The sequence below is a fragment of the Sarcophilus harrisii genome, chromosome 2, assembly GCF_902635505.1.
Source record: "Sarcophilus harrisii chromosome 2, mSarHar1.11, whole genome shotgun sequence".
In the NCBI taxonomy this organism is placed as follows: Eukaryota; Metazoa; Chordata; class Mammalia; order Dasyuromorphia; family Dasyuridae; genus Sarcophilus; species Sarcophilus harrisii.
In genome coordinates, this window is record NC_045427.1 from 141548134 (window position 1) to 141570306 (window position 22173).

The following is a 22173-nucleotide window of genomic DNA, read 5'->3' on the forward strand; positions in this document are numbered from 1 at the left end:
TATTTATGCACACCTGCATTTTTGATTTCCTTCACAAGCTAATTGTACAATATTTCAGAGTCTGATTCTTTTTGTACAGCAAAATAACGTTTTGGTCATGTATACTTATTGTGTATCTAATCTATATTTTAATATATTTAACATCTACTGGTCATCCTGCCATCTAGGGGAGGGGGTGGGGGGTAAGAGGTGAAAAATTGGAACAAGAGGTTTGGCAATTGTTAATGCTGTAAAGTTACCCATGCATATATCCTGTAAATAAAAGGCTATTAAATAAAAAAAAAAAAAGAAAGAAAGAAAAAGAAATAGAAATTTCTGTGGGGGCAGGCAAAACTTTTTTGAGATTCTGCTTGAGAGTGGGACAAACCGTTTTGCTTTTAGGGAAAAAAGCTGGAAGTCTGGAAAGAACAAGGCTAGTCTGGGAAGGGCAGTTGACAACCATCATCATGATTATCTTTGACACTATACTATGCTATAGTTCCTCCAAAGCTTTACTTATTCAGTAAAATTAATTCATTAAATCCTGACAAGCACAACCACAAGTTAAAGTAGGGACTTAATATCTCAGCACCCAGCTCTCACAGGTGGCTGAGTACCCCTTGTTTTGATCAGCACCTTTCCCTCTTTCCCTCATTTGCAGGGGATTAGGAATAGGCTGTGGGAGCAGGAAGTTGGGGTGAAGTAAGAAGTGGAAAAGAATGGAGCAAAGACTGTCTTTAAGGAAGAGAAAAGGGCAAAACAGGTAAAAAGAGAAGAGAGATTGATGAGAAAGAAAGGGTCGGGAGAGGTGAGAAACAAGGGGAAATGAGTGAGCTTTGGCAAGAAATGAGGGGAGGGGAAAATGTGCCTGTCACCCACGTGACGTGAAGTGGGCCGGGGAGAGGTGGCAATACGGCGATGTCCTAGTCACAGCCTCGGCCGCCGCCCCCGCTGCAGCTGGCGCAGCTGGAACAGCTTGAGGCCGTGGGGCTCGGGCGGCTGCCGCAGCGAAGCTGTCAGCAGGTGGCGAGTAGGGGCCGAGCGAGCCCGCTAGTGAAGGCGCCCAGAGCCGCGACTGTGGGCGCAGGCAGAGCCGCCCGAGCCGCCTAAAGGAAAGCAGCACAATGGAGCCGGAGCCCGCCCGGGACTTCGGACTGGGCGACTCCTCCTTGCACAGATACCTTGATGGGGATTTCTGGAAGCTGAAGAATGAACTCCGCAGGCTCTTGGCCGGTTGTCCCCTCTTCTGGCAAAGGTACCTCTCTTCCTATCCGTGTACGCCCCTGAGCCTACCCCTGATGCTCACTCCCCTTATCTCCCAGAGCTTCGGGGTTGTCTCGTTTCTCGCCCTGTTCTTCCGTGCCCTGCTTTGGGAGCGCGGAAGCCTTGCTCCTCCTTCCCCCACTCCCAATCAAAGCTGCGCCCCAGTCTCTCTAGATTGTAGCAGCTGTTGCCCCCCATCAGCCTTCCCCAACGTCAGGGACAGCTGCCTCCCAGCAGCCGCAATACCTGCTGTCGAACTGCCAGCCAGGTACCTGTGGCCCCATCTCTTCCAGCTGAATCGCAGCTAGAACTCCCACTTTCTCCAAACTGGAGGTTGGAAATTAGCGGAGGGAGGAGGAGGGCGTGCAAGCTCTGGGGCCTTTTCTTTTCCCCTCTCTTGTTTTGTCTACTAAGCTCCCAGTAGCCAGGGGGATTCTCAAAGCCCTCCTTTCTCTGTGTTGGCTTGGAGTGGAACCCGACCAGCTCTCCGTCTGGAATGTGTGCTTGATTACTGCCGGGAGCGAGGCTCAGCCACACTCCAGGGAAGTTGGGGATTTGGGTTATGTGTCAAGGAAGGAATTTTTGGTTTTTACCGAAGGGCGAACTTCCTTAAAGATACTGAACAATAGCTTAGGCTGTTTTGGGGATGAGATGGGTTTGATGAGGTAAATGGGACGCTGAGGAAAAGATTAGATCATCTCTCCAAGTCCCTGTGACAGTAAAGATTGGCTGGCTGGCTGGCTGTGCCAGCTTCATCAATGCTTGCTTTTAGATAGGTGGGATGCTCTCTTAACTCCTTCTCTTTTTCCCCTATGATCAGTGTAACTCACCTGCTAAGTTGAGAGGACTCCCACTGATCGCCTAAATCCTCAATTGCTCACTTATAAAAGCATTTTTAAAACGCGTTCAATCACGGGTGTTAGAGAGGGCAAAGAATCAAGGAATGAAGTAGGTTGGACCATTGAGGTATAGTGAAAAGAACTCAGTATGAGAGTTTTATCACAAGCTCCAGTGGGGAGGGCCCTGGTCCTGCCCAGGGACTAAGCTTTCACATGGGATGTGCTGGGGAAAGAGTAGACTGAAGCCAGATAAGCAATACTGATAAGACTCTACAGGCATTCCGTTTCCATGGTGGAGTTAAGCTTGCAGGGCAGGGCGCCTGTAGTATTTCATAAGGCAGTAGGCAGAAAAGGAAAGTTGATGTGGCCTGATATTATTAGGGAAGGTCAGGAAAAGGATCTTCTGCACCCAGCTTGTCTTTAGTCCCCATTCTGTTCAAATACTGATCAATAGAATCCCCACTTTTGTTGATTTCTTATTTGAAGAAACCTCCACTTACTTGCCCCTACTTGGGACTTATTTCATTAATCTGTCAGTAGCTACCGTCATGAACTCCTTTATCACCCAGTGATGTCACTTTGAGAGTGGGGCAGAGAGCAGTGCATTTTGGTTTGGAAAAGTGGAATAATGGTGCTGGAATAGTGCTCCCTGTCTTCAATTGAGTGGAGTAGCACAGTGCAGGTACAAGGCAGACCGCTCCTCCCCATCCCCCCTTCACCTTGACTCTGCCTCTCTAGTCCCATCCTCATGCTTTTACTCCAAGCTAAACCAGAGAGGAATGCACTCTAATAGTGGTGAAGGATACTGAGAAGAAGTGTGAGGGGAAATGTGAGGCTGATACTAAGCCATTCCAAATTCTTCCCTCATCCACTATGTCTCCTTCTTAACATCCTTCCCCTCCTGCTGCCCAAACCCTGTAGTGGTTTCTCTCCTGTGTTCTTTAGCTTTCTTGGTCTTTAACAATTCACTCTGTACTTTCTTCCTTTTTAATAAGCACAACTAAGATGAGAGTTTTGAACCCTGTGTATTCCCAGGGAGTAGTCAAAGAGTAGAGGGAGTGTAGAGAATATACCTTACTTGAGGTAGGAGGGCTAGGTAGGCAACAATCTGTTGATTATTTAGGAAGTGCTTATTAATCCATTGACTTTCCTTCCTTCTCCCCACCTTCTATCTTGGTCCAGATTCTTCTAGGTTTGGAGTAGGATTTTAAAATATAAAAGGATTATTTGCATATAGTAATTCATACATTTTCACAATTTTGATTTGTTAATGTTGACATCAGGTGAAATAATCTTCAATCATACTCAGGTATTGTTCTTCTTTCATTTTTTCATTAAGATTCTTATTGCTTTCCCTATTCCATAGACCCCCAAGGAAATACAATCATGTTTACAGTTCACATTGACTACATAAAATAAAAAGATTATAGATATTACTGAGGTGCTGTTAGACCCTGAAGTTGCTTATATATAAGGGTCTACTGTCAGTGTATCCAGCAACAGCCCCAGAAGCAGCAGTAGCAGTCATGCCCCATTAATGGTTTGGCTCACATGTTTTCTCTTCAAAGGAACACAGGGTCCCAGAAGCAGTTGGCAGAAGTGAACTCCCTGTCCAAATTCCTCCCCCTCCTCTCCAGTGAGACTGGCCTGCCTGTAGCTCAAAACAATTTTATCAGAATGTTGTCCTACCAGTAAGGACTACAAAGCTTAAAACTAAGGTAAATTTTGAGGGTGAAATAGGCCCCATTAATCAGTCGTCACAGATTTAGGGCTAGAGAGAACTTGAGATCATCTAATTCAACTCCCTCATTTTATAGATGAGAAAATTGAGGCCCAAAGAAGTAAAATTGCCCAAGGTCAATAAGATAACAGAAAGCAGAGCCAGGATTTGAACTGGGGAACACTGATTTCAAATACAGCAACTCCTTTATTCTTACAGAGAGAAAAAAGTAGGTTCAAGGAGGTAAATAAAATTACTTGCCCAGAATGATACTACTAGTAAATTCTAGCATTGAGACATGAACCCAGGAGGCAGTGACTCCAAATTCAGGGCTCTTTTTACTTTATTCCTCTTACTTCATGAAAGTTGATTGTGGAAGATGTTTACAGGGGGCCAGCATAGGGTAGGTCAAATAACTGGTTCTCATTACATACTTTCAGTGAGCAAATTAGCAATCAGAATTTCTATTTTGGAAAGAATAAAAGAAATAGATTTTGTCCCTAGATGTTTTAATTAATCTGCCAATATAACCTCCTTCTTTTAGATGAGAATCCAGATAACTGGTTTCCTAAGAATTACAGCTTAGGCATGCTAGGAAGAAATGCTTTCCCATTTTACAAGTCAACATTATAGGATGATGCATATATACAAATACAGGAAGGAATTGTTTATTTGGTTAGCCTTTCTCAGGTGTTGGGGCTGTCTCAGTCTTTGAAGATTTTACTAAATAAATTCTAGGGAGTTGCCTGAAGCACAGAAAAGCTAAGTAGCATATTTTCATAGGACTTACTCGTTAGTCAAGATTTGAATCCAAGTCTGGACTGACTTTCATACATACATATTTCTCAACAGAGTGGAAAAGTTCTAGATGCATTAGGAGATGCAGATCTCCTTAATACCTGGAAAAGTTACTGAGGTGTTTGTTTCCATTACATTCAGTGAAATTTTGAAGTTTGAAAATCATGTCATGATGATAAATGACTACACAAGGCATGGAAGAACTATCATTCTGGTTTTGCCTATTTTTTTTTTTTTTAACCTGATGGAATCTTGAGGCAATTTTTAGAAAGAATGAAAACATAATCAATATTTTTTGTTTTTCTGTATTTTTCTCATAGAAAATTGTGGAGGAAAACAATTCAATGTCATTAATGCAATGGGAGGAAAATCTGAGGAGGAAACTCCAAGAGGGGGAAATCTAAAGAAACTAAATTTAGTAAATGAGAATTATATCCAAGGTGAAAGAAGTGTTGGACACTTCTATCAGCCACTGTCAAATGTAATCAATCATTTTAGACATATTGTATATAGGTACTACCATTACAAATCCAATGCTCTTCTCCCCTGCTTATTTTAATTACATATTTCTTCTTTCTCTATATTTTAAAAACAGAGATAAATTGAATCTAAATTGATAGGATCTGGACTGTGTTTGTGTAGATTGGGTATTGTCATACAAAGGGGCATACTTCCTTCCCCTATTGTCATCCATTGAATTCTATAGGAGAAACTCCACTGTTTTATTTTGGGCATAAGTTTCCAAACTTTCAAATTGAAAAAATTTATCAGGTTCATTTTCCCTGGATGACCTTCTGACTTTTTTGATGTCAAAACATTTCACAGACCACCCCCCTGTTAGTAGTTGCATTATTATTAATAGCTTTTGAGATAGCATGTTCTGTAGTTTTAGTCCTGTATAATTCGTAATCTTATTTGAGTTTTTTGGTTGTTGTTGTTTTGTTATTTTGCAGAGACATTCAAGTGGTTTCCTATTTCTTTCTCCAGCTCATTTTACAGATGAGGGAAATGAGGTATCTCCTCATTTGAGGATTGAATGACTTATCTAAAGTCACACAGCTAGTAAGTGTCCCAGGCTGGATTTGCTTTCATGAAGATGAGTCTTCCCGATTTCAGGCTGGGATTCTATCTGCTGATAGTATAAGATAAGGATCCATTTTCAGTAATTCTGAGACAATCAGTTGCTCACAGGTTGGGATTAAAACTTTGCTGCTTTATTTTCCATTAAAGCACCAGTTGTTTACAGTTGAGCATCACTTCTTTTTTGTTGAGGAGGTTGGGATAGAAGTGCTTTCCAGACTACCAGTCCTGCAACCAGGTGGCCTCTGCAACCATACTTTATCAAGAAAGTAACTCTCATGGAAATAATGAATCACATATTACTATGTGCTATATCAATGAAACCTCCCTATATGTGTTAAGTGTCAGAATGTAAATTCTTTGAGAGCTTGGATTATCTCCTATTTATATCTCCAGTGCTTTCTTTGCACATAGTAACCATTCAATAAATGCCCCTTTATTCATCATTTCAAAGTGACTATAAAATTGTACCCTTATTGAGGTTTCTACTGTTCTGTGGAGGTGGTTTTCTTTTGTAATGACATAAGATTTTGTTTTTAATTTGTGGAATTATGATATTCTAACAGAAGTTCTTAATCTGGTTTCTATGATCTTGTTTTATGAAAATGAATAGTTTGATGACTATTTCAATATAATTGATTTCCTTTGTGGTCTTGCATATTCTGGGAAGAGGCCCATAGGACTCACCAAATTGCCAAAGGGACTCATGACACAGAAAAGGTGAAAAATTTTTGCCCTTAGAGGCTAAGGGAAACTATTTTCTCACTTTCTAAATATATATATATATATATATATATATATATATATATATACACACACACACATATATATATATATATATATATATACACACATATATATTTATTATAATACATATAATATATATATATACATACATATATATATACATATACATGTGTATATATATATATATATATATATATATATATATATGTATGTTGCTCTTTTCTTGTCTCTGCAAAGAGTGAGGCTGCAAAGAAAGTGTCAAAAAGATATTCCTTGTCAAAAGGCCAATTCCTTCCCCCCTCCCACTCCCCTCAGCCATTTTCTTTGAATATTGCTGAGGTTTAGGCAACTCCAGTCAGTTGGGGTTTATGTGCTAGGGATGAAATAATTCAGGGTGGAAATAAGCTATTACAATCAATGTGTGTGGGGGAAAGCTCCTTAAGGGCAAATGGATCATGCTACTCAGGGCTTTATCAAACACTTGTCTGCTGAAGACTTGTTTGGTAGTAATGGGGAAGTACAGGGCTTTTTACCAGTCAAGTAATTGTTCAGTGTGTCTTTGTGAGTGCCTTATTATTTGCCTCTGGCTTTAAGAAAATCAAGTCCCTAACTCCAGATCTACAGGAGTTTATAAATGACAAAGGAAATAGGAGGGGAAATCAATAAACTTCTCTGCTGAGTGTTCAGTATTAACTTTTATGCCTCATTTCTTTGAGCTTTCTGACCAACTCATCCAATATAGAAGATAGTATATTGCCCTTTTTTTTTGCTTATCCCAAAATAACTTGTTTATTAGGGTGAAATTAAACACTTTCCAGTTTGGGGACTTTTAGAACTTTTGTTTTTTTTCTTTGCGATTGGTATTGGAAAATTAGTAAACTCAATAAAACCAAATAGTACCTCAAATTTGATAATATAATCTAATTAAAAATCAAATATATTATATGTGTCACTTTGTCAAGGATATGACTAATAAATGATTTTTTTTTTTTTTTAAATAAGAACATCTTTTACTCACATAGGTTGCTCTGCACACAGGTCTAACTTTATTAGTAAGGCCTATGAGCTTATCAGATACAACTTCATCATTTTATAGAAACTGAGGCTTAATGAGCTTAAGTGGCAGATCCAGGGGTTCTCCAATCCTAGGTTCTCCATTGTTGAATGCAGCAATCTTTCCATTAAGGCACAATGTCTATGGCATCTGTAGTCCCAGAAACTTTTCTTTGGTGCATATTACATATATGGAGAAAGGGGTAGAAGAGAAGGAAGGGAAAAGATAGCTCCAAATTCCCCTGACTTCTTACTTTTTTCTTTTTCTTCTTTCAAAGCATGTAAGCTGGGTCATGTCATCCTTATGGAAAGCTTTGGACAGTCCCTCATTACATATGTTTTCCCATCTCTGTCCAACGAGAGAGAAATCTTTCAGTTTTCTCTCTAATGGAATGGAAATGTGGGATGTCCTATGGGTACAGTCATAGTACTGAGCTTTTAAAATAGTTTCTTTTGTCATGCAAGCTAAAATGGTGGTAGGGTTGTTTGTTTTATTTTTAATCTACACAGAAAGAAAAGAGCCTCGGGTATGGCGTTTTAAATGCCATTGCTCTGGAACATCACTACTTGGTTTTAGACCTTGAGAAAATTATAGGGTTGCTTTGTGCTATGTAGATTCTAGGAATTTATTTAAAGGGCTTTGTCAGCCTTTTAGACCATTTCTCATGGTTTAAAGAATATTATAAACTAAAGAAGACTTTGCCTTTCCATCCTCCCTTCAGTTGGAATCTTGATACTTGGTTAGCCAAAAAGAACCTTTTGGCTGCCTTAAGGAAAATATCCTTCCCTGTTCAACAGCCCACATCCTGGTGCTGATTTCCTTAATCTTGAGCTGCTCTAGTTATATATCCTTGCTCCACACATAAGAGCACCTACCTTCAGGGTTATTCAGAAGGTCCAAGTGAAATAATAGTTGTAAAGCATTTAATACAGTTTCTGGCTCATAATAAGTGATTAATAAATACTTGTTTCAGATGCTATAGGAGAAAAAAACATAAGGCTTGGAGTTGTAAGTGCTAACTTCAAAGTTGAATTTGATTTTTACTGTCTGTGTAACCATGGAGAGAGTCATTCTTCTGAACCTCAGTTTCCTCTTCTGTAGAATGAGGGTTGGTAGAAAAGGTCTTTGTGAGAGGCAGCTCAGCATAGCACTATTTTTTGTCTATTGTCCCTTATGTAGAGTTTCTTTCCACTCAGAATGTGCTTAATACACATATTAGATTGAATTGATCTAAAATCAAGGGAACTAGGTTCAGATCCTGACTCTGACACTTATTATTGTGTGACCTTGGGCAAATAACTTCAACCTTTCAGAATCTCAGTTTCTTTATGTATAAAATGGGGATAATAACTAATAATAATAATTAACATTTATATATTTACTATGTACCAGGCACTTTCCAATTATTTTTTAATAATAATTATAGCTTCTTATTTTTCAAAATATATGCAAAGATGGTCTTCAACATTCACCCCTGCAAAACTCTGTGTTCCAAATTTCTCTCCCTCTCTCTCCTTCTGTCTCCTTCTTTAGACAGCAAATAATTCAATATAGGTTAAACAGGGGCAATTCTTCTAAACATATTTCTACATTTATCATGCTACACAAGAAAAATCAGATCAAAAGGGAAAAAATGAGAGAAAAAAATAGCACTTTAAAATTATTATGGTATTTAATCTTTACAACTTTGAGAATTAGGCTCTTATTACAAGATAAACTGAGGTTAAGTGATTTGTCCAATCACACAGATAGAAACTATCTGAGCTTGGATTTGAATTCAAGTCTTCATGGCCCCAGGCCCAAGGCTTTGCCCATTTTCCAGCCATTCTATAACCTATCTCAGTGGAGAAGGAAGCAGTTAGTTCCCTTCTTCCTTCCTTGCATAAATTATTTCTCCTGAGTATGCTGTTCCCTGTGTTTGGAATTCTCTCTCTCTCATTATCTTTGTTGCCTGACTTTCTTAAAATCCCACATATGATCCTACTTTCTATAAAAAGATTTTCTTGATCCTCCCTTAACTTCTACAATTTCTTCTAATTTATTCTGGATATAACTTGCTTGTACATAGTTGTTTGCCTGCCATTTGCATTTTTACTAGAGATCAGGGACTTTTTTTTTTTTTTTTTTTTTTTTTTGGTATTTCATTGTATTCCCCAGAACTTGGCTCAGTACTTGCCACATGATATCTGCTTAACAAATAGTATTGACTTTACTTGGGGGAAAATATTTTTAGCCTTTGGTGACCTTCAAGGTTAATATGAATAAAGAGTGTGATATGACCTCCCCAAAAAGCAATCTTATGTTTCATTGAGAGATGTGTCCATCTGGAGAAGAAATAAAGAGGTAATCAGGAAAGTGATATAAGGCACTTATTAAGCTTTATCTGTTTACATTCCTACATGGGAGAATGATACTTGAAACTCCTTAGAATTTTCTCATTATTATGGCAGTTAGAAGGAGTATGCGTAGATAGGCATGGGTGTGAGTTGAATATGAAGGAATAATATCTTTTTAAAAAATTGATGAAATTAAGGGGTGAGAGGAATATACTGGGGAAAAAAGAAAAAGGGGAAGTCAAATGTGCAAATTATTTGCTATAAAAAAAGACACAAAGAAAAGCTTTTACAGTAGCGGGTAAAAGGGAGAGGAAAGGGTGAGTGAGTGAACCTTATTATCAGAATTGTCATCAAAATGGACTCAAATAGGAAATAATATACATACTCAATAGAGGAATAGAAATCTATTAGGAAAATAGGAAGGTAATGGGACATGAGAAGGGGGGGGAAGTGTATATTGGGGTAGGGAGTGGTCACTAGCAAAACATTTGAGCAGGGATAGGATGAAAGGAGAGAGAGGACAAATGGGGGGGATACAATTAACAATTGTAATTATAAAAACAGTTTTGAAGCAAGTTTCTCTTAAGGAATACTATTATTCACTGGGAAATGATGAGCAGGATGCTCGGGGGCGGGGGGAGAGAATAAACCTGGAAAGTCCTTCATGAATAAAGTGAAATATACTATACACAAAGTAATAGCAATGTTTTCGGATAACTTTCTGTATATGACTTGTTATTCTCGGTAGTACAACCATCCACAACTACTCTGAAGGATTTATAATGAAAAATCCTCTCCAAACCCAGAGAAGGAACTGATTGTGTCAGAATACAGATTGAAGCATTCTCTATTTCTCTCTCTATTTTTAACTTAATTTTTCTGGAGGGTTTTTATTTTCATTAGAGTGAGAGATCTATGTTTTCTTTCACAACTTGACTTTTATGGAATATTTTGCATAACTTCACATGTAATTTCTTAACTGTAGATGGGGATAAGGGAGAGAGCCTAGAACTTAGCAATCTTAAAAACAAATGTAAAAAATTTTGTTTTGAATGTAACTGGGGAAAATATTAAATAAATTTAAAAATAAAGAGAGAGAGAGAGAGAGAGAGAGAGAGAGAGAGAGAGAGAGAGAGAGAGAGAGAGAGAGAGATATGTCTGTAATGTTCTTTGGTTCAGTTTCTTGGGGGTCCCTGAGATCAGCCTTCATTTCAGTTCAGTAATCATCAAGAGAACAGCTGGGGGAAAAATTAAGAACTCTTGCCAGAATTCTGGGATTTGGAAAGGGCAAGAAGCGGATAATGGAAATAGGTCTTTTAGGAGACTCTTTGTGAATGCTCTTAAACAGGCTTTAGTTCTGACTGGTTACTGTTGTCTTTAATTTCATTTGAATTATATCAAAAAATTTCCTTAAAATTAGATATTACATGTATATCTCATCTATTGATTTTTTTTTTTTTTTGTCAAGGCAATTGGGATTAAGTGATTTGCCAAGGATCACATAATTGGTAATTGTTAAGTGTCTGAGGTCAGATTTGAACTCAGGTTCTCTTGACTCCAGGGTTGGTGCTCTACTCACTTTACCATCTAATTGCCCTGAATTTTTTTTTTTAATAGGCAGATTTTCCTCCATTTTGAGAACATGGCTACCCTCCATTTTATGGAACAGGAATATTGAAGCAAAGATTGTGATAAATTATAAGTTCTTTAAGGACAGAAACAATTTTTCTAATTATATCTCCAAACATATTTCTTCACATTTGGTAATATGTTAAAATGAAACATAATACTCTATCTAGTTACCCAACTTTCACTTACACTTGATTGTTGGATTCCCTAAAGGACAGCTCAGTACTCTAAAGATTCTAGGGGTACGTATGTGAAGCTATATTTAGACTGTAATCCTTGAGCCCCAACTAGAATACCTCCTACTACTAGCAATCAGCCAATACAGCCAAATAGTTCTTATCAAAGGCATTTAATCAAATCAGCAATAGTACTTATCAAACATTTCCCCACCCCAAACTATAACTCATTCTAGGACATAACATATATATATATATATATATATATATTATACATATACTCCCCCTCCCTCCCTATCTCCCCTTCCTCTCTTTCCCCCCTCTTAAAAAAATACACACACACACACACACACACACACACACACATATATGTATATGTATTATATGTCATCCAGAGTAAGAGTAGGCTTAAACTTAAAGAGTACAAAGATAGTGATACACGTTGCTTAGCTGGCAAAGGCATAACTCCTACTTTCTGACTTGAAAATCCTTTGATTCTATAGTTGGAATTCTTCTTTGATAAAAGAAGCTGTACTTCTTGAAACTGTTATCTCCTTGAGGTAACTAACTATCCTTCTGTTTTGATGTGCTACTCTGTTCCTAATGTAGCTATTTCTTTTCATATGCATCACTGTCTGTTTGGTGTATGCTGACCTGCCAGGCCTCCAGATCTTTGGCTACTCTGTCTCAGGATACTTAATCATGTACACAGGGATGTAAACAGAAGAAGAAATCCAAACCCAGTCTGGTTTAACTAACTAGGACATAGATTTATGGGCATATAGAGGCTAGGTGAGATAATTGAGCTAGGAGTAGCTAGTTGGCTCAGTGGATAGAGCACCAGCCCTGAAGTCAGGAGGACCTGAGTTCAAATTTGACCTCAGACACTTAACCCTTCCTAGCTGTGTGACCTTGGGCAAATTATTTAACCCCAATTGCCTCAGGAAAAAAAAGAGAAATCGGGGAGCTCCTATCTCACTCTCTGAAGATGTCTCAAAGAAATCTTCACTTTGCAAAGCCAAAAAGTGAGTCACCTCTTTTAAATATATATTGAGTTGCTGCTCAAAAAATAATTGGGAATCTCTCTTTACTGCCTATCATTATAAGCCTTTGTTTCATCAGCTCTTCTGGTTCAGAAGCCAGCTACCTGGCTACTTTGTCCTCATATAGAAGTTGAAGTGTCTGCTTGTGGTTTTTCACCTATTTTCAATGTTTGAAAACTCTTTCCTTTACTCTGAGGTTCCTGTTACACCCTGTACTGCTCTACTTAATTTTATAAAACTTTTCCCCATTCTTAGGCTCAGGAAGCATAGAGGTTCCAGAATTTTTCCAACTTATTTTTTTTTCCATCTTTGCTTGCTTATAATACTCAGTAGAACTCTGAGGTATAATATTAAGTTTCATTAAGTTAACTATATCAACTAGCATTTAATAATTACCTATTATGTGTCAAATACCAGAGATAGAAAGGCATTAAATAATTCTTTCAAATGAGTACTCTCTCCTAAAAAGGGATTAGTTGGAGGCCTTGGGTTTCCATAAAATGATTTTTTTCCTCTGTCCTTTATTGTATGTGTAAATTCTCTATATTGAGTTGGTATGGAGAATATTATAGATGATAGATTAGGCAAGTGGGAAAAATATAATAATAAACCAACCCTTGGTACTGAGTAACTGTGAGAAAATCTTGAGTCTTTTTTTTTTTTTTTTTTTTTTTAAGAAAACAAACACTTAAGGATGGCACTGGTAAACTGAAATTTCAATGAGAGAGGATTACAGGAGAAAGACATAGAAAAGGAGAACTTGAAATTGGGTGATTGGTTTTGGGGGTAGTTGTGTGTTTTAGTGGATGGAATATTGGCTCTGTAGTTTGGAGGACTTGAGTTCAAATGCAGTCTTAGACACTAGCTTCATGATCCTAGGCAATTCGGTTAATTTGATTGCTCTTCCCTCCAATCCCTCAACCCTCTCCCCCACCCCACCCCCACATACCAAAGAAAAAAGAAGAAAGTGATTCTGAGGAGGCTGGAATTGGAAAGGCAGCCAAAAGTTAAATCTGGGAGAAAAGAAATGTGGGAGAACTAAGAATCAGTAATTGAATGAATTTTTAAAAAGGATTAAGAGTGAGAACCTGAAGTGAAGGACTTGAGAAGAATCATATGGTCATCTGTTTAGAGCAGGAAAGGATTTTGGAGGCCACCTACTTCAACTCCTTATTTTTATAGATGAAGATGAGATTTCTTATAAGAATGACTTCACTTCACATAGCTACTGAATGGCAAGGGTGGAATTTAAACTAAGGCTGAGTTTTGAACTTGTTCTTCCAACTCCAAATCCAAAGAAATGAAGAAGGTAGTTGCTAAATATATAAAATAAGTTTTTAAGTAAAACAAATTGTTGAAACAAAATAAGAGGCTGTTTTTAAAGGAGAAAGGAAGTAGGATATGACAAGTAAGTTGTTGAGATAAAAGAAAGGAAGCTTGGTTTAGCCATAAAGTTTTTAAAGGTGATAAAGATCTTAAAGAGGTACTCAGGAGTTGGGTAAACATCTGAGAAAGTAGTTTAAAAATAAAAAAGGGACAAGGCTTAGAATTATAGTCGGGATAAAGAGTAGGATGAATTTTCTCCTCTCTAGCACTGAGTTGTGCCATATTTAAAAAAAAAAATTTATAGGAGTAGAGCTTCATTGGAGGAGTGGAAATAATGTGATAGAGCAGAAACTTGATCCTTGTTAGGAGATTTGAAAGTGAGAGAATGTCACATTGAAGAAGGGAAGGAAAGGACAACAGTATACTGGAAGATTTTTTTTAAAAAGTTTGATGCTTTCCCTGAAAAAGAGAGAGATGATTGCTTTGAGGAGGAAATAGTTTAATTTTTTTTTTAATTTTTTGACTTCTAAAGAATGAGAAAGGAGAACTATAAAAGCTATCAGGTGGGTGCAAAATCATCTAATAAGGACTAGAGGAAGAAGAGTCCTCATGGCTGGTGGTTCCCTGTTCAAAGGCAGCTATTTAGTAACATGATAATAACAGAAAGGTCTGTTGTCTTCCCAGAACATGGATCTGAGATATAACAGAGAACTTTCCAAGACTTGACAAATCTCTTGGATATAAATGATATTTACCTAAGGAATTTAGAAAGTTTTGCCAAGGATTATAGGATTTAGAGTAAGAAATAGAAGATCATAGTAATACATATTGTTTTCCTCACTCTTACTCATTGAAGGTCAGAGATGTAGAAGAGAAATAAAAAACAAGCTAAGAAGATGATGTTGGATGTCATAGCTTATATTTGGGGACTAACAGTGGGACAGATGACATAAACAAGAATCAGAAATAAATCTTCTCTATAAATAATACACAAGAACAGAAACTAACAGTATTAGGTAGTATTCACATAGCACATTATAAGTTTTGTAAAATGCTTTATAAATATTGTATTTTATCCTCACTCTCCAGCTACACCCCCCAAATGCCCCCAAAAGCCCAAAATAAAATTCTGATTAAGTAAGTGCTATTTTTAATTCTTGTTTTACAAATGGGGAAACTGAGGCAGACAGTGGTTAAGTAACTTATTTGGGGTCCTATAACTAATAAGTGTTTGAAGTCAGATTTGACCTCAAGTTCTCCTGACTGTAGGTCCAGCGACTGATCTAATGTACCATTAGGTACATTTTTCCATTAGGAAAAGAATCCTTATTTGACAAGAGCTGCTAGGAAAATTGTAAACAATTTGGCGAAAAACTGGTTTCGAACAGCATTTTCACAGATTCAAAGAATTTCTGGAAAGGACCTCTACAAACTCCTAGTCCAACCTAGACCTGAAAAAGAACTTCAACTGTAATATACTTGACAAATGTTCATCTGGTTTCTGCTTGAGGGCCTTTAATGATGAGCAATTTGCTACCTCCCAGTATAGCTTTTTGAATTTTGGGGACATCTCTGATTGTTAGGAATATATTAATGGCATCAAGCCTAAACTTCCTTCTTTGCAATTTGTACTTACTATTTTCTGGTTCTGCCCTCTTTGGCCAAACAATAAATCTGATGCCACTTAGCTTTCAGGTATGTGAAGAAAGTTAAATCTCACATCTGAATTTTATTTTTTCCAGGATAAATGTCCATAGATCTTTCAATGGACCTTCATTTGGCATAGACTTAAGATCTTTAATCATATTGGTTGGTTGTCCTTCAGGTATTATCATCTTAAATTGTGGTGCTAAGAACTAAACACAGTACTCTAAATGTGGCCTGTCCAGGATCAATTCTAATTCCTAGAAGCTCTATCTTGGCTTTTTTGACTGCCACATCTTGCTCTTTTGGTCTTCTAAAAACCCTATATTTCTTCAGCTAACGAGCCAATATCGATGCTGGCTTGTACTTGTGAAATTCTTTTTTAAAAAAAGTAGTTCAAGTTTAAGTCTTTGTATTTATGCCTATTGAATTTGTCTTAGATTCAGTCCAAGGCCTATTAAGACCATTTTGGGTCCTGACTCCACTGTGGAATTCATTTCTCTCTGGGTTGCCATCTATATCTTTAAGTTATTGACAACTATGACGAACAGTACAGGTCTATGCAGATGCTAAAGCATTGAACACAGGATCCTAACAAGTTTCCATTATATCACTGACTATTGTTCTATCCTATCATTGTAACTATTTCTGAATCTATCAAATTATATTATAGTTCTCTCCATTTTAGCCACAAGATTAGCAAGCCCGACTATAATTCTAAGCCTTGTCCCTTTTTTATTTTTAAACTACTTTCTCAGATGTTTACCCAACTCCTGAGTACCTCTTTAAGATCTTTATCACCTTTAAAAACTTTATGGCTAAACCAATTGATTGCTAAAATCAAAGTGGACTGTATCCATAGAATTTTCTTGATTCTACAGCTTATTAATCATGTTAAGAAAAGAAAAGGGAAACAAGGGTAGTCCTGGTATGATTTATTTGTTTATTTATTTTTTAGACAATCAGAGTTAAATAACTTGGCCAGGGTCCCATAGTAAGTGTCTGAGGCCAGATTTGAACTCAGATCCTCCCAACTCTTGGGCTGGTGCTCTATCTGCTGTGCCACCCAGTTGCTCTAGTATGATTTAGTCTTGATAAAATATGTGGGCTGTTTGTAATTACTCCTTTAGATTCTAGATATTTTTTAAATGGTGTAATCTAGAGTTTTCCTAAGCTTTGAAGTAAAGTTCACAGTTTGCAGACTGCATACCACTGTTCCAAATGGATATTTGAATTAAATATAAAATGACACTTCATTAAAATATTGAAGGTAAATTGATCTCAGGAGGCATATCTCACAATTATGGCTAGAAGGAGAAAACTTAATCAAAAAAGGAAAAGAGGAGATCATAAAGAATAAAAAGGACAAATTCAATGATAGAAAATTGGAAAGTTTTTGCACAAATAAAATCAATGCAATTAGGATAAAAATAGACAATAAATTCCACAAAACTTTGCATAAAATATGTTTTGTAAGTATTTGATATCCAAAATGTAGGCTATTAAGTCAATTATTTAAGATCAAAAGCATATTCACATAGATAAGTGATCAAAGATATGAACAAATAATTGTCAAAAGAATTGCAAACTCTTAACTATAAGAAATATTGCTCCCTATTCATAATAAGGGAGGTGCAAATTAAAGGAAATCTTCAAAATAAAAAAGAAAGCTAAAAACAAGATAAAGAAAATTGCTAAAAATGACAAAAAATAAGTCAATATTGAAGGGGATATAGGAAGAGAGACATTAATATACTGTTTAAGTTGCTGTTAATTGATCTAGTCATTCTGAAAGTAGTTTGGAATTTTACTAAGAAATGGATGAGGGGCAGCTAGATGGCACAGTGAAATCAGGAGGACCTGAGTTCAAATCTGGCCTACTAGTTGTGTGACCCTGGGCAAGTCATTTAACCCCAATTGCCTCAAAAAAAAAAAAAAAAAACCAAAACAAAACAAAACCAGAAATGGACTAAAATATACATCTCCTTTGACTTACAGATTTTAGAGAGGTCAAAGGTGTGAAGGTCTCATATGTACCAAAATGTTCATACCAGAACCTTGTGGGAGTAAAGAATTAGAAACAAGCTTGGTAACTTGTTTAACAGAAGAAAAAAAAAGGCAGCCAAGTGGTGCAGTGAATAGAGCACTAGCACTGAAGTCAGGAGGACCTGAATTCAAATATGACTTCAGACACTTAAAACTTCCTACCTGTGTGACCCTGGGCAAGTCACTTAACCTCAATTGTCTCAGCAAAAAAAAAAAAAAAAAAAGAAAGAAAGAAAGAAAAAAATCCCATGAATCCCTTTTTTTTCCCCATTAAAACTGAAAAACTTAAAATTGAGACATGCTAAACAAATGATATGTGAACATAATTTTACTGTGCCATAAGAAATGGAAAACACAACAAATTGGAGAAGCATGGGAAAGCATTTGAATTGATGCAGAGTGAAGTAGGCAAAACCAGGCAAGCAATATAGTTAGTGATTCCAACAGTATAAATGGAAAACACAACAAACCCCAAGAATTCTGTCTAATTATGACTTAAGTATGGCCTGGAGGGGAGGGGGAGAAAGGGACAGGGATGAGATGATACATCCTTCTTCACTGGAGAGATAGGGAAATCATGGGTATAGAATATGATATAGGCTATCAGATGTGGTCAGTGTGTTAAGTTTTGGAAAAGAGATTGAAAGGAGTGTATATGCATACACACATTAGCTTTTATTAATTACTTAAAATGTTCTAGACATTGTGCTAAGCATTTTAAAAATATTTCATTTGGTCTGTATAATATCTCTGGAGAAAAGGTGCTATTATTCTCCCCATTTTGTAGATGAAGCACCTGAGAAAAAAAAGGTAAGCCTAGATTTACACAGCTAGTAAGTGTTGGAGGTCAGATTTGAACTCTGGTCTTCATAACTCCAGGCCTAGCATTTTATCCACTATGCCATATATAATTGGAAATGTAAAGACAAAAGACAAAAGAAATAACATTCAGGAATGTTTATTTGTTTGTCTGTTTGTTAAGTCAGATTCCTATCCTGAAAATATATTTAAAATAACATGGGTGGCAAAGAGGAGAGAATTGGTTATTCACAAAGTTATATATCATAGAAAATAGCTATCATTAAGAAAAAACACTTAGAAGCTCATGAATACTCGGTTTCTCTTCCTTGGGGGTCTTTATGAAGAGGGTAGATAACCATGTCTCCTTAGGTTAGAGGAGATTGGTTTTTGTATATAAATTAGGATCCTTGCTTTAGATCATTTCTAAATTTAAAATTCTTTGACTCTGTAATTAGGACAAATTTTTAGTTGTACTAATATTTTGAATATCATGTTGTTATGAGATGAACAACCCACCTTTTTTCAGTGTTCATGAATGACAGGTTTTTTTTTTTTAACAAAATGTTGAAACCAATCCTTATTTTTCCTCAAAATATCTTATTTCCAGAGATTTTCCTTTTCAGAGACAAGACTACTCAGGAAAATCTCAAGTTAATTGTATTGTTGAATTTTTAAAAAATGGGATTTTTTTTTGCAAGGCTATCTTCAGTCCCCAATTCATGGAATGAAGATTAGACTAATCTTCTTATAAATTCACTTAAAGCAGATTAGAAAACAAATGTGGGATAAGCTTGTAAGAAAGATAGAAATTTGATGATATGATAGATGGGGTCTTTGAAAAATATATAGTAATAGAACATTATAGCACATTATAGCAGAATCTACTATATATCAATTTTACAAATATTTAGTCAAAACTTTAAACTTAAGTGGCTTTGTAACATTATCAGTAGTAAGACTGGTCTCCCATATTCAAGTCCGGTATGCTTTTTAGAGTCCTAACGAGACATTTTTGTGCTTTAAACAAAAAGAGTGGGACAGAGCAGAGACTAGTAATGGGGCTATAGGGAAGAGGAAGCAGTTTCTGGGTCAAAGCTGCTATTGCCCAGGGTAGGAGGCAGGTTCAGAGAAGTTCATATGACATATAATCCCTAGTTGGAGGTTGGAGAAGTATTCCTTGGAATGGTGCTATTTGTACCCTATAAATTGTGACATGTAGTTATAAAGCCTTGGTTGTCTCACCTTAGGTATGGCTCTGGCTCCTTTAACAACATTTCTCTGCTCCTTTGAGCACTAAAGGCACTATGAAGTGCCTTTAATTACATTGTTTCATTTGATTGTCACAACAATTTTTTGAGACAGGTAATACGGCTATTGTCCTCTTTTTGTAGATGAAAGAAAATTAATAATTTGCTCAAAGAGTAAGTAAGTAGTAGATTTAAGATAGGGACCTATGTCTTCTCGCTCTAAAATTGGTGGGTTTTTTCCTTTTAAAAAGATAAAAAGGATTTTATTTATTTGTTTCCTTTAATAATAATAGATTTTTATTTTTCAAAATACATGCAAAGATAGCTTTTAGCATTCACTTTTGCAAAACCTTGTGTTCCATTTTTCCCCTCCCTTCTCACCTCTCCCCTCCCCCCAAACAATAAGCAATCTAATATTGGTTAAACATGAGCAATTCTTCTAACTGTATTTCCACATTTATCATGCTGCACAAGAAAAATCAGATCAAAGGAGGAAAAAAAATGAGAAAAAAATCAAAGAAACAACAAAGGTGAAAATACCATGTTGTGAGCCACATTCGGTCTCCATCTGGATGCAGATGACTCTCTCCATCACAAGTCTGTGGAATAGGCTTGAATGATCTCATTGTTGAAAAGAACCAAGTCCAGCACAGTTGATCATCACATAATCTTGTCTCTGTGTACAATGTTCTCTTGATTTTACTCATTTTACTTAGCATCAGTTCATGTAAGCCTTTCCTAGTCTTTCTGAAATCAGGAATTCTAAGAAGTGGAAGAGAGACAGATGAACAAAGTCGTAGAAGGAGGAAATAGAGGGTCATATATAAGGATCAGCAAGCAGATCAGTATGATTAGATGGTAATATACTTGTTGTCTGTCCAGTCATTTCAATCATGTCTGGCTCTTTATAACCCCATTTGGGGCAAAGATGCTGGAGTAGTTTGCCATTTTTTCCTCCAGTTCATTTTGCAGATGAAAAAACTGAGACAAATAGGGTTAAGTGACTTACACAAAGTCACTTGGGGATTCAAACTCAGGGGCAAGATATGAAGAGTTTTAAAACCTAAACAAAGGCATTTATTGTATCTTGGAAGTTTTAGGAAGCCACTGATTTTTTTTTTTTTGAGTATATGATAGAGAATGGGGAAAAGGATAAAGGGAGTCAGACTTTTATGTTTTAGGAAAATTACTTTAGTAATTTTATGGAAGATAGATTGGAATGGGGAGAGACTTGAGTTAAGGAAGTCATTATTGCATTTAGTACAATAGTCCTGATGAGAAGTGACCAAGGATTGAAGTTGGGGGGAAGCTTTCTGAGTGGAGAGAAGGGAATTTTTAAGAGAGACATTGTGAAGGTAGAATAGATAAGTCTTGGCAATGAATTGGGTGCATGAGATACCATACTCAAAATAGGGGTTACAAAGAAAAAGGTCACATGATCATAGATTTGTTGCTGGAAGTGATTGCAAAGATGTTAGTCCTTTATTATACAGAAGAGTAATCTTAGGCCCAGAGAGGGAATTATGGGGAAGTGAGTAGAGTAACTTGCTTATGTGGTAAGAGTTGGGAATCAAACTTAGGTCACCTGATTCCAAATGTAAGATTTCTTCTGTGCCATACTGCCTCTTGAAAACATGGACATCAAGATCAGACTATAAACATTTATTGAGCACCAGTTACTACATGCTAGGCACTGTGCTAACTGCTGGGGATACAAAAAGAGGCAAAAAATAGCCCCTGTCCTCAAGGAGCTTATTATAATCTAATGGAAAATGAGGCTGTGTCTATTTTTAGGAAAGTAAGCGGGTTTCATTCTACTGGGTGGACTGGAGCAGAGATCCAACTTCCCCAGTGGAATGAAAGGTAATTTGAGGATTTAAAAAACATTAGCAGCTGGTGTGTATTAAGGAATGATGCTGATAGAAAATGTTCCAGAGAAGTCAAGGGGAGCCTTGAAGGAAGATAAGGATTCTTGAGAGGAGTCATGAGGAGGAAGGGAGTGTATTCCAAGAACAGAGAAAAGCTTAAGCAAATATATATAGTCAAGAGAAGGAATGTTGAGTTTGGAGAATAGTCCAATTTGGCTGAAACAATAGGTACACCAAGAGGAAGGGAATAATGTGATATGTGAATTGAAAGTTAAGTCAACATCAGATTGAGAAAGGCTTTAAATGGCAGGCTGAGGTATTGTATAGGGAAATGATATGATTGGACCAATGTTTTACAAAGATGATTTTTAGTAGCTATGTGTGTGAGTTGGGGATGGATTGGAGAGAGGAGAGATTGGAAGTGGGTCAAGTACAAGAATGTCTATGTGAGTATGGGGGGGGGGGGCGGTCAGTAGGCAGCAATTAGGAGCCTATTGCAATGGTCCAGGCAACAGGTGATGAGAGCCTGAACCAGAGCGGTAACTTTGTGAGTAGATAATAATAACAACGATAGGAA

The 22173-nt window shown here is 36.9% G+C and overlaps 1 protein-coding gene across 1 annotated transcript in view; it reads left to right on the forward strand.

The window, feature by feature from the left end:
* The first annotated feature begins 879 nt into the window (after nucleotides 1-879).
* ACOXL (acyl-CoA oxidase like) overlaps nucleotides 880-22173 on the forward strand; it is a 495343-nt gene continuing 474049 nt past the window's right edge. Inside the window, exon 1 of the mRNA XM_031950986.1 lies at nucleotides 880-1234. Within this exon, the coding sequence (XP_031806846.1) occupies nucleotides 1104-1234 (131 nt within the window). The 5' untranslated portion in view covers nucleotides 880-1103. The remainder of the gene's footprint in view (nucleotides 1235-22173) is intronic.